We start from the raw sequence: 14,200 nt of genomic DNA, 5'->3' as shown, positions 1-14,200 counted from the left end.
AAGTTAGACATTCAAAAAGTAAAGCAATAAAAAAATATTCAACTATTGTTTAAGTATTATTTAATTATCTTTTTTTAAATTATTTACAAACATTGGAAAAAATGTTGAAAATATTCTATGAAAGATCTAAATCAGGAGCATAGTTTGTTTTCGCGGAATTTAAAAGCATTTCCATTTCATTGGTATGTTATATGAATCTTTTTTTTAAATCGATATTTTATGATGTTTGTTAGAGGGCTGCGGCGATCAAATATTCTTAGAATCATTTTCTTTTCTTTTTTTGACCGTTTATTCCATCTAGTAATTGGAAAAAAATATCTTTTTCTTCTTTTTCTTGTTACTTGAGTTGCAGGTCGCCAGCATCACTGTATTTTTTATTTTTGTATTTTTTTTTTTTTAGAAAACGTAGCTTTAACTACCTTCATCCAAGCACAATTTCCCATTCCCACCTCCAAGAACTGCGTAAACGTGTTCAGAATCGATTAGTCCCAGAGAACTATAGCTGCACATGGGATTAATGGGATTGGGGGGGGGGGTTGCCGTTTTTCCCAGTATACTAGTTCCTAGTAATCTTACTATACTTGATTACCAGTGGCAGTCCAAAAGGATTGTCTTGGATGCCCCCCAAGCGCCGCGTTTCTCCCGCCGCAGATTTCGGTGACACTCCAACCCGAGTCGGCACTCGAGGGACGACGCCCGTCAAATAAGCTGCGCTTTCTTTCAATCGTCTGCGGCTCGGTCGATCCTCGCGTCTCCTCTTTGAAAAACACATGCGCTCTTTTGAACTTTGCTCACAAACAAGGTTGAATGACCGGAATGTGGCAGAAAAGCCCCACGGGGCAGAACAGAAGCGAAAATGCAATCGTCAGCAGGCGGCCATCTGAGGAGCAAATACGTTTGCGTCGCTAACATTGAGATGACCTACTTTAGCCCTTTTTATACTTATATATATAGATATATATATATATATATATATATATATATATATATATATATATATATATATATATATATATATATATATATATATATATATATATATATATATATATATATATATATATATATATATATATATATATATACACACACAGTATGTACACACACACAATGCCCACAAGCCACACGTTTGTTGTATTTTCTTTCTTGTTCTCTTTTATTGCTTTATTGGCGAACCGTCTTTGTTTTTTGAGCCATACGGATTCCCTCGAGAGCTCGATGAAAAGTGTCCCCTGCTTGACAGCCCCGCTTAAATAACACAAGTCATTTTCTTGGTTGGGAAAAGAAATTAAATGAACCCCCCTGGGAATCATAATGCCTGTCTTCGAACCGTGATATAAATGTCATTTGCTTACGTTTATGTGTTTTTAATTGAAATGTTCACGGCGTCCTCTTGATGCTCTCCAGAGTAATGATGTCCCGATGGGTTGTTTTTTCAAAACAGCCCCTCCCAACCCGTAGGCCCACTTAATATTTTTTTGTATGCAAGAGTGTTCTAGGACAAAATCCAAATAATAATAATACAATCATGTGGTGTGAAGGGCTGCGCAAGAAGCAGCTCATCTCATAAAAATCGCAATCAATCGATGGATATTTCCACCCAATTTTCTATAGTGTTAACTAGAGGAAAATCACTCCAAGTTCAGTTGTATTGAACTTTTAAGTTACCTTTAAGAAACCATTATTCGAAAACATCTTTTTTTTTTTTTTAACCTTTTATGAACAGTACGCTTTAGAAAAAAAAAATGTGTGTAATGTTGAGCTCGGCTGGAGGGGAGGAAGGTTTAGTCTGGGTTGGTAGTGGAAGTCTTCACCACGTGTGCACTTGTAGTGCATTTTTCAATTGCAACAGTAAGTAAACAACTTGTATCATACATATGGAAAATGTTCCATGAAAATGTTCTACTGTTCAACAAGCGTCCAGCCTTTTGTCGTTACTTGTCCTTTGGCGTCCTCTAGTGGTCATCTGAATAAATTGTGCACTTCCTTAGCAACGACCGCCTTCTTAGCAACCGCTGGGCAACAACACACAGTGCACTCCGTCAAGAAAACCACAGCGTTTATTTATGAGTTTTTGAGGGGAGTATTTCTATTATTTACAACGCTCATGTTTACTTTACAAACGGGTTACAGCGCTAAAAGTTATCAAACAAAACATGTCAAGCACCAAAGCTGAGGAGTCCCTCCGAATTCTAAACCCAGCCGCTGGCAAAAAGTCCCTTTGGGAGGAGGTTTGCGCCGGTAAGATCGCAAAGCTAACGCAGATGAGTTCAGATGTAAATTTGAACTCATGTTCACTGCAAGAAATGACAGCTGACATTGTTAATGACAAATACATTTGTAGATCTTCTATGCATATGACACTAAAACTCTTGAATCCTGAAAAGTAATCGATCATTTACAAACATGATTGATTAGATCAGTACCTAAAGCAATTTAATTTAGTACTTTGGTACGTAAAATATGAATTACTAACCCCAAAATAATTGATTGCTTCACTACTTTAGTTCCTAAAGTAATCACTTCATTATCTATTATCTTTATTATGTATAGTGATAAAAATATCAGTACTTGTGGACCTAAAGTCAATTATTTTAGTACTTCATTTTCTAAAGTAATCGATTGATTACCTAATAATTTACTTTAATACCAAAGTAGTTGAACATTTTGTGTTACTTTAGTGTTTAATATAACTAGCATCAGCCAGTTGAGACCCTGTCTTTTCCAAACACATTTTTTTTCAATTGAAAACCTTGTAAATTACCTTTGGACTAAATGATCCAAAGTAGTTGAATACTATAGTTTTACTCAAGAAAAAGAGCATCAGACATATACATGGGATTGAATGAGTTCATAAGGTACCTGCAAAATGTGTCTTTTTCTTTTTTTAAGACTATGAAGCAAGCCTGCCCTCTGCGCCTTCTCCCGACGAGACCAAAGAAGCTTCCAGAGATAGCAGCAAGTCACACACCAAGGTTACGTTTGAAATGAATATTTTTTATACCGTCTTAAATAAATATACAACTAGAGCGGGGTGTCGCATTGTTGTTATAGTTTGTCAGAGGGGCCACATTACTGTGAAGTCAAATAGATTTGAAATGCGTTTGTCACACATTTACCTAGTTTTGAAACGGCCAGTAAAATCTGCTCAAAAGAGAGATCGTAAACAAAAAAAACCGAAGAAGTGAAATCAGCATTTGGCGGGGCACGTAAAATGATGCGGCGAGCCAGATCTGGCCCCCGGCCGGGCCTTGAGTTTTTGGGCCTGGCTTTCCTTAAGCTTCACTATCTGGGCTGCAGGCGTTTGAGGATGATGATGAGGAAGAGAACGCGCTCCTCTTAGACCTGGACCCCCTTCTGCACCACCCCGCCCATGCCGGTTTCTCCGTCTTCGGAGTTCATCCCCCTGTCAGCCACAAAAAGGGAGACAGCCCTCCTTTCTTTCCACAACCGTTCCAACGTAAGACCGCATTTGTTGCTTTGGATCAGATAAGCGTCCTCACGGCGGCGGCGCGCGTGCAGATCCGGCCACGCAGTACATGGAAGAGAAGGTGTTCCCGGTGCTGATGCCTGCGCTGGAGGCTGTCCTGAAAGAAGCTGAGAACCAAGGCTGCATGCAGGTGCGTCCTTTATCTTTCGCTCGATATTTTGCGCTCGGACACCAAAAAGCAAATCGCAATCGACGGGTGAAATCGGCGTGCGCGTGGCAGAAATGAATGACCCAAGTCGTACCGTATGTCCTCCCGAGAGTCAGTGGTGTCCACTGTTGTGTCCGTCGTCTCAGCAAGACGGCAAAGTGAATTGCATTCCACCCAAACGCGTGAGACATCATTGGAAATGCCAGGATGTTAGAACACCGGGACTTACTAGGCTAGCTCCGATGAGTCAAAAGATAGAGACCAAAAACAAATGTCCACCACAGTGGACACAAATTAAAAGGCTGGATTTCAACGGGATATTTCAGTATTTTTAGAAAACAAAATAGAACAATATTTAGAGCACACATTGGTGAATTGAATGACAAAAATGAGGTGTGTAAAAATGCTACCAGTGTGCGCTAATGTGTTTTTCCTTGTTTCCCTGAATCATTGAAAAACAACTGAGACCACAACGATATGTAAACATTTTCCCATACCACTTTTCCTTACCACATGGCTGTCTCTCTCGCTCTCTATACAAACACACACACACACACACACACCAGCATGCCACAAACGTGTTCATTTTGTGTTTCAGAGGAAAGTACTAACTTTTAACCCCATTGACTTCCTGGTGGAGTGGCTCTACAAGTAAGTCGCATGAAATCTGTCACTATTTCAATTGCGAATAATAAGACGACGCAATGTGTTGATATCTCTTCCTCCTCTGTCTGACTCTACGCCAGTCACAACCCCCGCAGACAAGGGCAGCCCCACCGCCAATTCAACAACATTCCGTTTGTGCGAGCCTGGCTCAGCATGCAGTGAGTCTCATTTGGAAAGAATATTTCTCATGGCGACGATTTAAAGATGAAACGGTTGTGACGTTTGTCTTTTTGCAGTCCGAGGCCTCCCATCCCTCTCTACCTGCAGCTGAGCGACGAGCAGGCCGCTTTGATCATCCAGTCCTTCTGGAGGGGCTACAGGGTACGCCAGACACATAAAATACACTGACAAGTCAAGAACACGAGGGACGCCGGACAATCACACACTCACGTGTCAAGAGTTGAACTTGCTTGTGCACTTCTGGCAAATGACCGCTAGAGGGCGCCACGTGTTTGATTGAATGGCGGTTGCTGAGAGCCCGCAGAAAACAAAAACAAAATTCCGCATCTCCTCGCTTATGTCATCGCTTGACGTCCGGATTAATTCACTCCTGCATGCCGGCTGTGAGAAAAAAATGTCGGAAACGCAGACATTTCTTTCTGCACAATCAAGTACATGTAGCCGTCATGTTTGTTCAGATTTGTTCCTTTCACTTTCCTATCGCTTGGCTAACCACCATCGTCACGTACAGAAGAAATACTCCGATGCATCCAGAGTTCCACACTAAACTCGAGCACTAGGTGACCAATGGTGAAAAAGTGAGGCATTTTTCAAAACATTAAAAATCAATAAAAACTGGCATTAAAGCGCTAAAAGCTAGCAAAAAGTAACTAGCTGAAAAAAAATCCAAACGATACTATAATGAAAAATACCAAACTATTAAAACCCTAGACACTAGTTGTCCGTCACACTACCATCACACACTTGTCAACTAGTAGCTAGTTTGACCTGTTTTGTAACATTCCGTCCTACAAGCATGCGAAGTTGCACTACTGGCAAGAAAAAAGAACCAACAAGTACAAATACAATGACCTCTAGGATATTGAATTCTCAAACAGCAGTATTTAGGGAAGCAGTTCTCAAATGGGGGTTGGAGTTCCCTTGGAGGTATGTGAAGGCACCTCAGGGGGTTTGTGAGATTTGAACAGGGCTTCTCTAGGTATCTAATTCAGTGTCGTGACAGGAGCAGTTCATTTTCCTTTTCAAATTGAGAGCATATTAATTGGAACACTAAGCACTTATTCCTGAATTGTGTCACAGCGATTCCCTTGCAGAACGTGTGTGCGTTGTCATTAGTGACCAAATTCTACGGCAGATGATCAGATATAAAACTTTCTGAATAGAAATATGGTCCCAAAGTTTAGTAAATCTGATATTGATGGCACAGATATTTGTTTTCACCCCCTCCACAAAAATACATGATATTATAAACCTTTGTACAGTTTTATACAGCTGAAAACTCACCCAAATGTTCACAACATGTGAAATGAAATGACCCAAAAAATGGTCCCAAAAAAAATGCACAAGGGTTGCAGGTGTACTGGGATGCCGCGAAGTCCTCGAACGCATCACTGATAGGCTTCAAGGTTGACGGAGGTTCAAGAGGATCATAACTTATTGACGATACACAAGATATTTTGGGCTTGCGGTGACTCGGTGTGTCTGGTCGTATGCGTCTGTCACATTGCGCCTTCGCAAAGCAAAAGAAAAAAAAAAGGAAACCTTGGGAGCATTTCTGAATAAGGCCCTTTATCAAGAAGTTAACTCAAGTCTATCTTCTTATTAGGGACGAGTGCACAAAGCTATTGATGCTCAGTTTAGATTGACAGTGGTAGCGAGGTATTAATTATTGAGGGCGGGGAGCTGTTTCTAAGCTTCTGCTTACCAAAGGGGGAAAGGGATTTAGATGAATTGCAACTCCAGTCATAAACGCCGCCGACTTGACTCCCTTGAGACACGAGTCCAATTATTATGTGACCTAGCGTCTCCCCGTCCAAACGTACGGACGCACAGTTTATCCATTCCGGCATCCCAAAACCCCGACAACAACATTTTTAATGCCTCTTAGGAAGTTCTATAATGTGTTACTTACAAAACCTACAGTAATAACAAATTATATTGTGTTTATTGTGGTCTTTATGGCTCACTGGTGTGTGTATTTTGACCACTGGAGGGCAGTATAATACGGTCATGAAGACAAACGAAGAAGAATAGCTTCATGAATACTATGACATCTTGTCTAATATTCCTGGTTTTTCATGAAGAATATATGCTTAATAAGTATTGCTAGTATTCTCTGACTGCATGTGTTATTGCACTGTTTGAAATATTTTTTCATACCTGATATCCATTATTAGTTTTCAAGAAGGCCGATGATAACCCATATTTAATCAGCAAAAAATATTGGCGTCAATAAATGTATTATTATTGTTTTAACTCCAACTTAACTTTGTTGAATATCTTTAATCCTCTTTTCATTTTTGCATTGTTTTTTACCTTAATGTTTTATTTGTAGAATTCTAACAGGAAGTTCCAGTAGCTCCGAGGCTCGTCAGCACATCTAAACAAGTTAAATTAACATTTAAACCAGTGAATAACTTCCTGTCGTTTTCCAGAATAAATCATATTCTCCAAAATTGCAAAATGTTAGAAATTTCCGCAAAAACAAAAAGTGCAGTATTCCCAGGGTTAGCAGAATGTCTTCTTACACAGATTTAAATTGATTTATTACAATTTTTTAATTGATTTATTACAATGTCCAATGAAGTGCAGCAAAATGCAATCACGTCCGCTTCTTTTATTGAATTCGTCTCCTTGTGCAAGCTTACCTAATTGGGTGTAGACTTGACAAAAGAAAAAAGTGCCCGAGAGGCCATTTTACCAACGCAAATATGCAAACGAATTCCTCTTTGAGTCAGTTCTCTATTTTTAACAGCAAATGTTTTTGAGAGGAAATAATATCCGCGGTTGGATCATTGTTTTGAGTCATCTGAATTTTCTGCTCTCGTCAGGCCTTTGCGCCGCTCCGAGCTCTCCCTCCCTATCACGCACAGGCACGCACACACACACTCGTAGACTCTCTCGTGTTATATAACCTGCGTGACGCGGCTTCGACTGCGGCGTAACAGAGAAATCAAGAAAAAAAACGGATTTGTGCGTACGTGTGTTTGCTGTTGCACATCTGCATGAAAACATTGCGCACAGCGTACACGAATGGAAAACGAGCCCCGGCTTAATGCGATTGTCTCTTGTCCTCGCTGCTGTCAAACTCGACCGAGGGCTGCGGGGGTCTTGCCGTGTTACGTAAGCGTCTTTACACCGCGGGCCTTAGCACCGCTCGCTAATCCGTTCAGCCGCGCGTGCCACACACAAACGCGTCTCGAAAGGCGGCGGGGTTTGGAACGTAGCGGGGACATCTCATCGACGTACAGTCATGCATTTCTCACCTAACCGTTACAACAAAATTGTCACCGCAAAGACAGCGAAACCCGGGATTGCGTCCCCATCTCGTAGCAAAAACAAGGACTCGCACACATGCACGCACGCAGGGTTTCCTGAGTTGTGGTCGTGCAGCCAACAGCCTTCGCCTTTCAGCGCACTTTGGCCTCCGGCCATGATCGTTCAGTGTCACCTTGACGATTTTCAATCTATTTGTTGTTTTTATTCTCCCAAGTGTCATGGCACCAGCCCCAAAAGACGCAGGCAGAGGGAGGAAAAAATAGCAAAGAAATGATGTAAAGCGTTTAATAATGCAAAGGATGTGGGTTTAGCGCTCGGCTCGCCGAAGCTCCTCGTGGCCGTCGTTGCCGTTTGCAACGGCGGGGAAAGGGAATCGTAGAGAAATGGGAAACGGGGGCGGAACGGGCCCCTAAAATGCGTTTGGCTTGTTTGCGCGTGAAAATCGAGACGCGCAAATGAGTTGGCGCTCCGAGTAAATGTTGGCTAGTCAAGCTCCAGATTTGTTTGGGGGAAGTATTGTTTGTCTGATTTGACGTTCAGCATGCGGTCGGGCTCTTTAGACAGCCTCGTTGTTGCGGGGTATAAAACCACCCTCGCGACGCCGTTGGAGATGTTGGAGCCGCGGGAAGCTTTAGCTGCTATTTGAGTGGATGCGAAATTTAAATTGGAGCTAAGATGGACTTTGTCAGTCGGGTCAAAATAACTCAGACAGCAACCTCGCTTTTTGACGAATTGGGCTAAATCCAAAATTGCAATGCATTGTACAAAAAACAAAAATAATTGAGCTGTTTTGTCAAAAAGAAGCCAAATTTAGTCAAAAAGAGACACAACGGTTATCAATTTAGGGCAAAAACGCGTGTGAAACTTAGTAACCGTGGGCGACCCACTTTTGTTTGTTTGATGGCTCATTCATTCTAACCCAACTTTTATTTGATCTAAAAATAATTTTGACCCAAGAAATTGGGTCTGAATGAATAACCCATTAAATAATCCAACTTTATTGGTCTCTACGGGGGATTGGGCTAAATCCAAAATTTGGAGGTTTTGTACAAAAACAGTTTGTTTTATCAAAAATAAACCAACAAAACAAAAAGAGTAATCCTCGTAATTGATTCCTAAAAGTTGGTTTGAAATGAAGAACCCCAAAGCAGCCCAACTTTATTGGTCTCTGAAGAATTGGGCTAAATCCAAATTGGAATCTTTTGTACATAAAAAAAAAAAAAACGGGTTCTTTTGTGAAAAACAAACCAAATTGAGTTAAAAACTGATAAAAAAAAAAAAAAAAGCTTATTGGGTTAGCAATGTAGCCCTAAAAATTGGGTTGAAATGGATAACCGTATAGACAACCCAACTTTATTGGTCTCTAAGGGGGATTGGGCCAAATCCAAAATTTGGAGGTTTTGTACAAAAACAGTTTGTTTTATGAAAAATAAACCAACAAAACAAAAGGAGTAACCCTCGTAATTGATTCCTAAAATTTCGTTTGAAATGAATAACCCCAAAGCAGCCCAACTTTATTGGTCTCTGAAAAATTGGGCTAAATCCAAATTGGGATCTTTTGTACAAAAAAAAAACGGGTTCTTTTGCGAAAAACAAACCAAATTGAGTTAAAAACTGATTAAAAAAAAAAAAAAAGCTTATTGGGTTAGCAATGTAGCCCTAAAAGTTGGGTTGAAATGGATAGACAACCCAGCTTTATTGGTCTCTATGAAGAATTGGCCTTAATCTAAAACTGGGATGTTTTGTACAACAACAAAAACTTGCGCTCAATTTCAGTCCAAACCAGACTGCCTAACTTAAATACAACCCAAAAAGTTGGGCTCGAATGAATAACCCTAAAATAACCCAATTTTGTTTGTTTAATGGGTCTTACATTTTGCCCCTTTTTTTGACTTATAAGGCGCACTGTCAGCTTTGGAGAAAATTCAAGGCTTTTCCCTGCACGATATAGGTAGAAAAAACGCATCTTTTCAAACCGGCTGTATTCATTCACTGGCTGAGCCAAGTTGTTTGAGGGCGCTCATCGTGCGCCATTTGTTGTCAAATAAGCGGGTCAGCACGAGTGCTGATTCCACTTGACATAAGGGCGAAAAGAGCTGCGAGTGGCACACGCGCGCACGCACACACACACGCACTGGCGCTCACCCAGTTTGCCGCGGAGTCAAGAGCAGAAGTAGGTCCGCCTTTCCGGCCGAATGCCGCCGTACATAAAGCGGCGGCGGCCAGGAAGGAAATCTTCCCTAAGCGCACGCACGATTGCTCCCATTTTGTCAAGTAGTCACAGTGAACGCTAAAAAGATGGCAAGTCAAAAAGTTGACTTTTTCTTTGATATGAATCGCTGGAATTTGCGCCACGGGAGCTCCGAAGTCGGACGCCATTCGTTCCGGGACCGTTTTCCCACTGGATTCACGTTAATTATGCTTGTCGCCGCTGTCAATTAATTAACTGTCCAGGCCATGCCGTTAAGTAAGGTTTCCGCACAGGAGGATTAAGACCAGTGAAGAAGAAGAAAAAAGATTGGCAGAATTCTCATTTTTATCTCAGGATTTGGAACGTATCCTCCCTTGAAATGAACCGCTTAGGTAAATTACGTAACAATCGAGTCAGAGTTGGGAATTCTGGCGTTTCTCAGAATTTGGGTCTGAGTTTGGGTCTGAATTCTCTCCAGTCAGAATTCCGACGAAAGAGAAAATGATACCCTCACTTTTGAAGTCAGAATTCTGAAAATGGAATTCCGACAGCCACGATTCATTCTTCAACTCATAAGTACATAGCGTCTTAAGAATTCCGAGCTCAAATCGAGAATTCTGACTAAAGATATTCCGAGAACAGCGAGAGTTCAAGGAAGTCAAAATTCAGAATTTAGGGTTACCATTCCGGCTATTCTCAGAGGTCAGTCAGAAGTCTCAGAAGTATTCGGAGAATAAAGTCAAAAATTCTCATTTTAAATTCGCGAGGATTCTGACTTCAGAATTCCGAAGTCAGAATTCTTACTCTTAAGTCAGAATTCACAGAATCAAGTCAGAGCGGGGACTCGGAAGTGAAGCTAAAATAGGAATATCGTCAGAATTCCGACATCAAAGTGACAACCGCAAAACGTGACCGCGTCGTATTTCTCGACCCCGACCTGATCTCCGCAATTTATCCGACGTCGGAAAACATTTTCATGCATGCGACTTCTAGATCTCCCATGAAGATGATGGTGGTTTGTTGGTGTTTGTGTTTGATGTAGGTCAGGGCCCAGCCTCACGTGCAGGAGCTGCGCGAGTGGCAGAGGAACCTGAGGGTCACCCGTGACATTCCCAAGGCGGTCACCGAATTCTGGGCTCAGGTTGAGAAGCGAGGTGAGAGGAAAGGCGGGGCCCGCCGGCGCGCCCGTCGAGCGAGCGAGGAAGGCCGAGTCTTCGTCGCGTTGTGGCTCGCCAGCCGAAGGGATGCGGAGAATGAGGGCAGGGATGAAAGGAGGGAAGGAAGGAAAGACCGAGAGAGGAAATGTCTGCAGGGCTTGCCGCGCGCGTGCGTGCGTGTGTGTGCGCGCGTTCACGTCTTTCTCTATTTGTGCAGACATTCCACACCCTAAAACATTTTCATTCGAGGGCTTTTTCAAACATGCTAAAATCAAGCAATTTCTCGAAGATTTTCTAGTTAATTTGTTGAACCGCTGCTTAACATTTTGTTGAAGGTTATAAGAGGAATGTTTAACAAAATCGACAAGAATTTACAGTGGCCAACAGCATAGTATCCCACTACATGAGATTCACCTGTTTTGAGCAGTAGCCTAAACCAATCTCCACGTTCGGAACCAAAACAAGAGCACAAAGATTCCAAACCATCAAAAATGCTCGTGAAAACGTGGCTGGCACAACACTTGCTTGTATTATGAACCAAGGTCAAAGCTAGTTTCTCTCAAGTTGAGATTCCGTTTTTGTCACAGCCGACATAGACTCCATTCTCAGCTGTTGTGTATATGTGTGCGCCCGTACGCACACACACACACACTCACACACACACACTAGATTTATCTACCTTTGGTCATAACCACAATTAATTTGGGACATTGTGTAAAACGGATTAAAAAAAAAAAGAGTACAGTACAATGATTTTCAAATGCCCTTCTACCTATATCAAGCGGATATCCTACCAAAGCAAGCTATTTAATCTTGAAAACGATAACCTTTATTGTTCTTTTGCAAATATTTACTTGTTTTAACCCTAACCCCAGCCATGTCCATCAATCCAGTCATTAGCCTCATCCATCCAGTCTTTAGCCAAGTCCGTCCATCCATCATCCCATCCCATCCCATCCCATCCCATCCCATCCCATCCCATCCCATGTCATCCATCCACCACCCACCCAACCGACAGTCTGCCTCTTGGCCTTCTGCGGGGGCAAAAAAAAAGCAAAGGCCACTTGCGCAGCGACTCCTTGAGATCATGGCCAGGCAACGCGTTTTCCCAAGTGGGCACACGTTGCCCCCGCCTGATTGTAACTGCTGCCGCTTTCAGCTCGTGCACATTCCTCACCGCAGCATGGCTGCTGACCCGACATTCTATCTAACGGGGGTGGAGTGGGCTGTCTGCTGCCCCCCCCCCCACACTCACACATCCCTCTGTCCCCTGTCCTAAGCACAACAACAGATGGACCAGCATGCAAGTCAGATGAGTTTGATTCCGCTGTTGTTTATGAGGTGATGTTACCAAAAAAAAAAAAGATGAGAGAAAAGTGGAATTATTTTTGGAAGCCCCCCCCACGCCCGCCTCTTCCCTCGACCCCCTGACCGCGCGCTCGCTCGCTCGCCGATCCGGCAACAGCTGCCATTTCGCATTTCACAGCGCGACGTGCGCATCAGTCAGGCGGAAAAACAATAAGCTCCGCGAGGGACACATGCGCACCCTTTGAGGGCGCGGGGTGAAGGGACGGCATAGGCGCAGGTGCGCCTCTCGCCACCTCATGAATCACATCTCCCCGCTCCGACGCGTCGGACGCGTCGCGCTCTCAAAAGAAAACACCGGGACGCAAATATTGAAGGCGCCAAATCACGGACAACGGAACCATGCGTCCGGCCTGCATGCTAACTGTATGCTTTACTGTCAGAAAGAAGACAAGCTAACGCAAGGATAACTTCAAAAGAAATCCTCCCTTTCCCGAATAACATAAGGACATTTATTGTTGAGTAGAAATGTGTTTTGTCTTCCAAATTGTTCTTGAAGTGAGAGTTGCTGTGCTTTCTGATCACTTTTGAACAAAGCTGACAAAGTCAAATGAGCTGTTTTAGCTAGCAAAATTGACTGCCGCGGCTTTCGCGTCCCTTGTTTTCATGAAACAAATTGGGGGTACTCTAAAATCTCACGAATGTTTCCAAAGGTTAAAATAGTCTGCTTCTATGCACGGTTGAAATTCAAGCAACAAAAAAAGGCTTACCCAAAAATGAAAAGCTTTGTCCTATGTATTCAGAATTGTTATTGAATTGAGCAAAAATAGATTTTTTTGGACATTTTTATCCAAATATTTGATCACATTTGGAATCGGGTATCCAAATAGCAAAAACCAAATGGACGCAAGCTACATATTCTGTATTTGCTGATTCAACTCAACTTATAGGCTAAAACGTCGCTTCTCTCGCTCCGCAGTCGGCGCAACCATGACCGAGGCCACCGAAAGCACAGAGTCTGAAATTTCCGACCCGTGCCTCAACGTGCCGTCCCCGACCCTGCTGAATATGTCCTTCGCCGTCCCCGTGATCACCCCGGATGGCGATGAACGCCCCGCGCCCGGCGCCGACTCCTCGGAATCCGTGTCCGGCTCTTCAAAAACACTCTCGCCGCAGTAGAGGATGCGTACCAGGTGTGTCGGGAAAGTTGTCGTCCCGCTGTCCCCTGTCCCCTGTCCCCTAAAAAAAAAAAATCCCATTGAGGGCAGGAAGTGAGAGCGGAGGAAAACCGGGACGCCAATGTGCCCTGTTGATCAGGAAAGTGGGGAAACAGATGATGATTTTTTTTCTTATTTTTTACAATTGTTAGATGGCTCATTGAGAAAGATAAATGCTACAGTATTCAATGATCAAAAAATACAAATAATATTGATCTTTTTATATATATATATAATTTGATTGACTCTGGGAGGTGTATTTTTATACTTGGTGAATTGGAATTGTGTGGTAATTTCTTACTACTTGGAAATTCCAAATTGTAAACCCAGAAAATGTATGTTTTATGTTATAATAAATGTAATAACTAAAAAGTACATTATTTGTTCAAAATATTTCGATATAATCGTGTACTTTTCATATTTACTTGGTACTAGTTACTTAATTACCAGTTCATTACTACGTGATTATGACCAGTATCGTTTTTTTTTTAAGTCATTAAATCCCAAAGATATATTTATACGTCCATACAGAGTCCAGTTAATTTATGAAATTTTTCATTTTTCTTT

The 14,200-nt window shown here is 42.2% G+C and overlaps 1 protein-coding gene across 1 annotated transcript; it reads left to right on the top strand.

Moving 5' to 3' along the window:
• Positions 1 to 1,980: 1,980 nt before the first annotated feature.
• Positions 1,981 to 13,640, top strand: iqck (IQ motif containing K). The gene is made up of 9 exons (XM_088437412.1): positions 1,981 to 2,241; positions 2,893 to 2,975; positions 3,301 to 3,460; positions 3,523 to 3,620; positions 4,237 to 4,289; positions 4,385 to 4,462; positions 4,541 to 4,625; positions 10,997 to 11,108; positions 13,396 to 13,640. Exons 1-9 carry the CDS (start codon positions 2,157 to 2,159, stop codon positions 13,593 to 13,595), a joined length of 954 nt encoding a protein of 317 aa, XP_088293538.1. The 5' UTR covers positions 1,981 to 2,156; the 3' UTR covers positions 13,596 to 13,640.
• The last annotated feature ends 560 nt before the right edge of the window (positions 13,641 to 14,200 follow it).

Source organism: Hippichthys cyanospilos, chromosome 16 (assembly GCF_059441005.1).
Source record: "Hippichthys cyanospilos isolate Australia breed blue-spotted pipefish chromosome 16, RoL_Hcya_1.0, whole genome shotgun sequence".
In the NCBI taxonomy this organism is placed as follows: Eukaryota; Metazoa; Chordata; class Actinopteri; order Syngnathiformes; family Syngnathidae; genus Hippichthys; species Hippichthys cyanospilos.
This window is presented reverse-complemented; position numbering and strand designations above follow the sequence as displayed.

What these genes read in the sequence shown, in the direction of transcription:
- iqck (XM_088437412.1), top strand. Translation starts at nt 2,157, where the DNA reads ATGTCAAGCACCAAAGCTGAGGAGTCCCTCCGAATTCTAAACCCAGCC. An exon ending in CGAGCCTGGCTCAGCATGCA is followed by an intron (nt 4,463 to 4,540) that starts GTGAGTCTCATT and finishes GTCTTTTTGCAG; the next exon opens with TCCGAGGCCTCCCATCCCTC. An exon ending in CCTTCTGGAGGGGCTACAGG is followed by an intron (nt 4,626 to 10,996) that starts GTACGCCAGACA and finishes TGTTTGATGTAG; the next exon opens with GTCAGGGCCCAGCCTCACGT.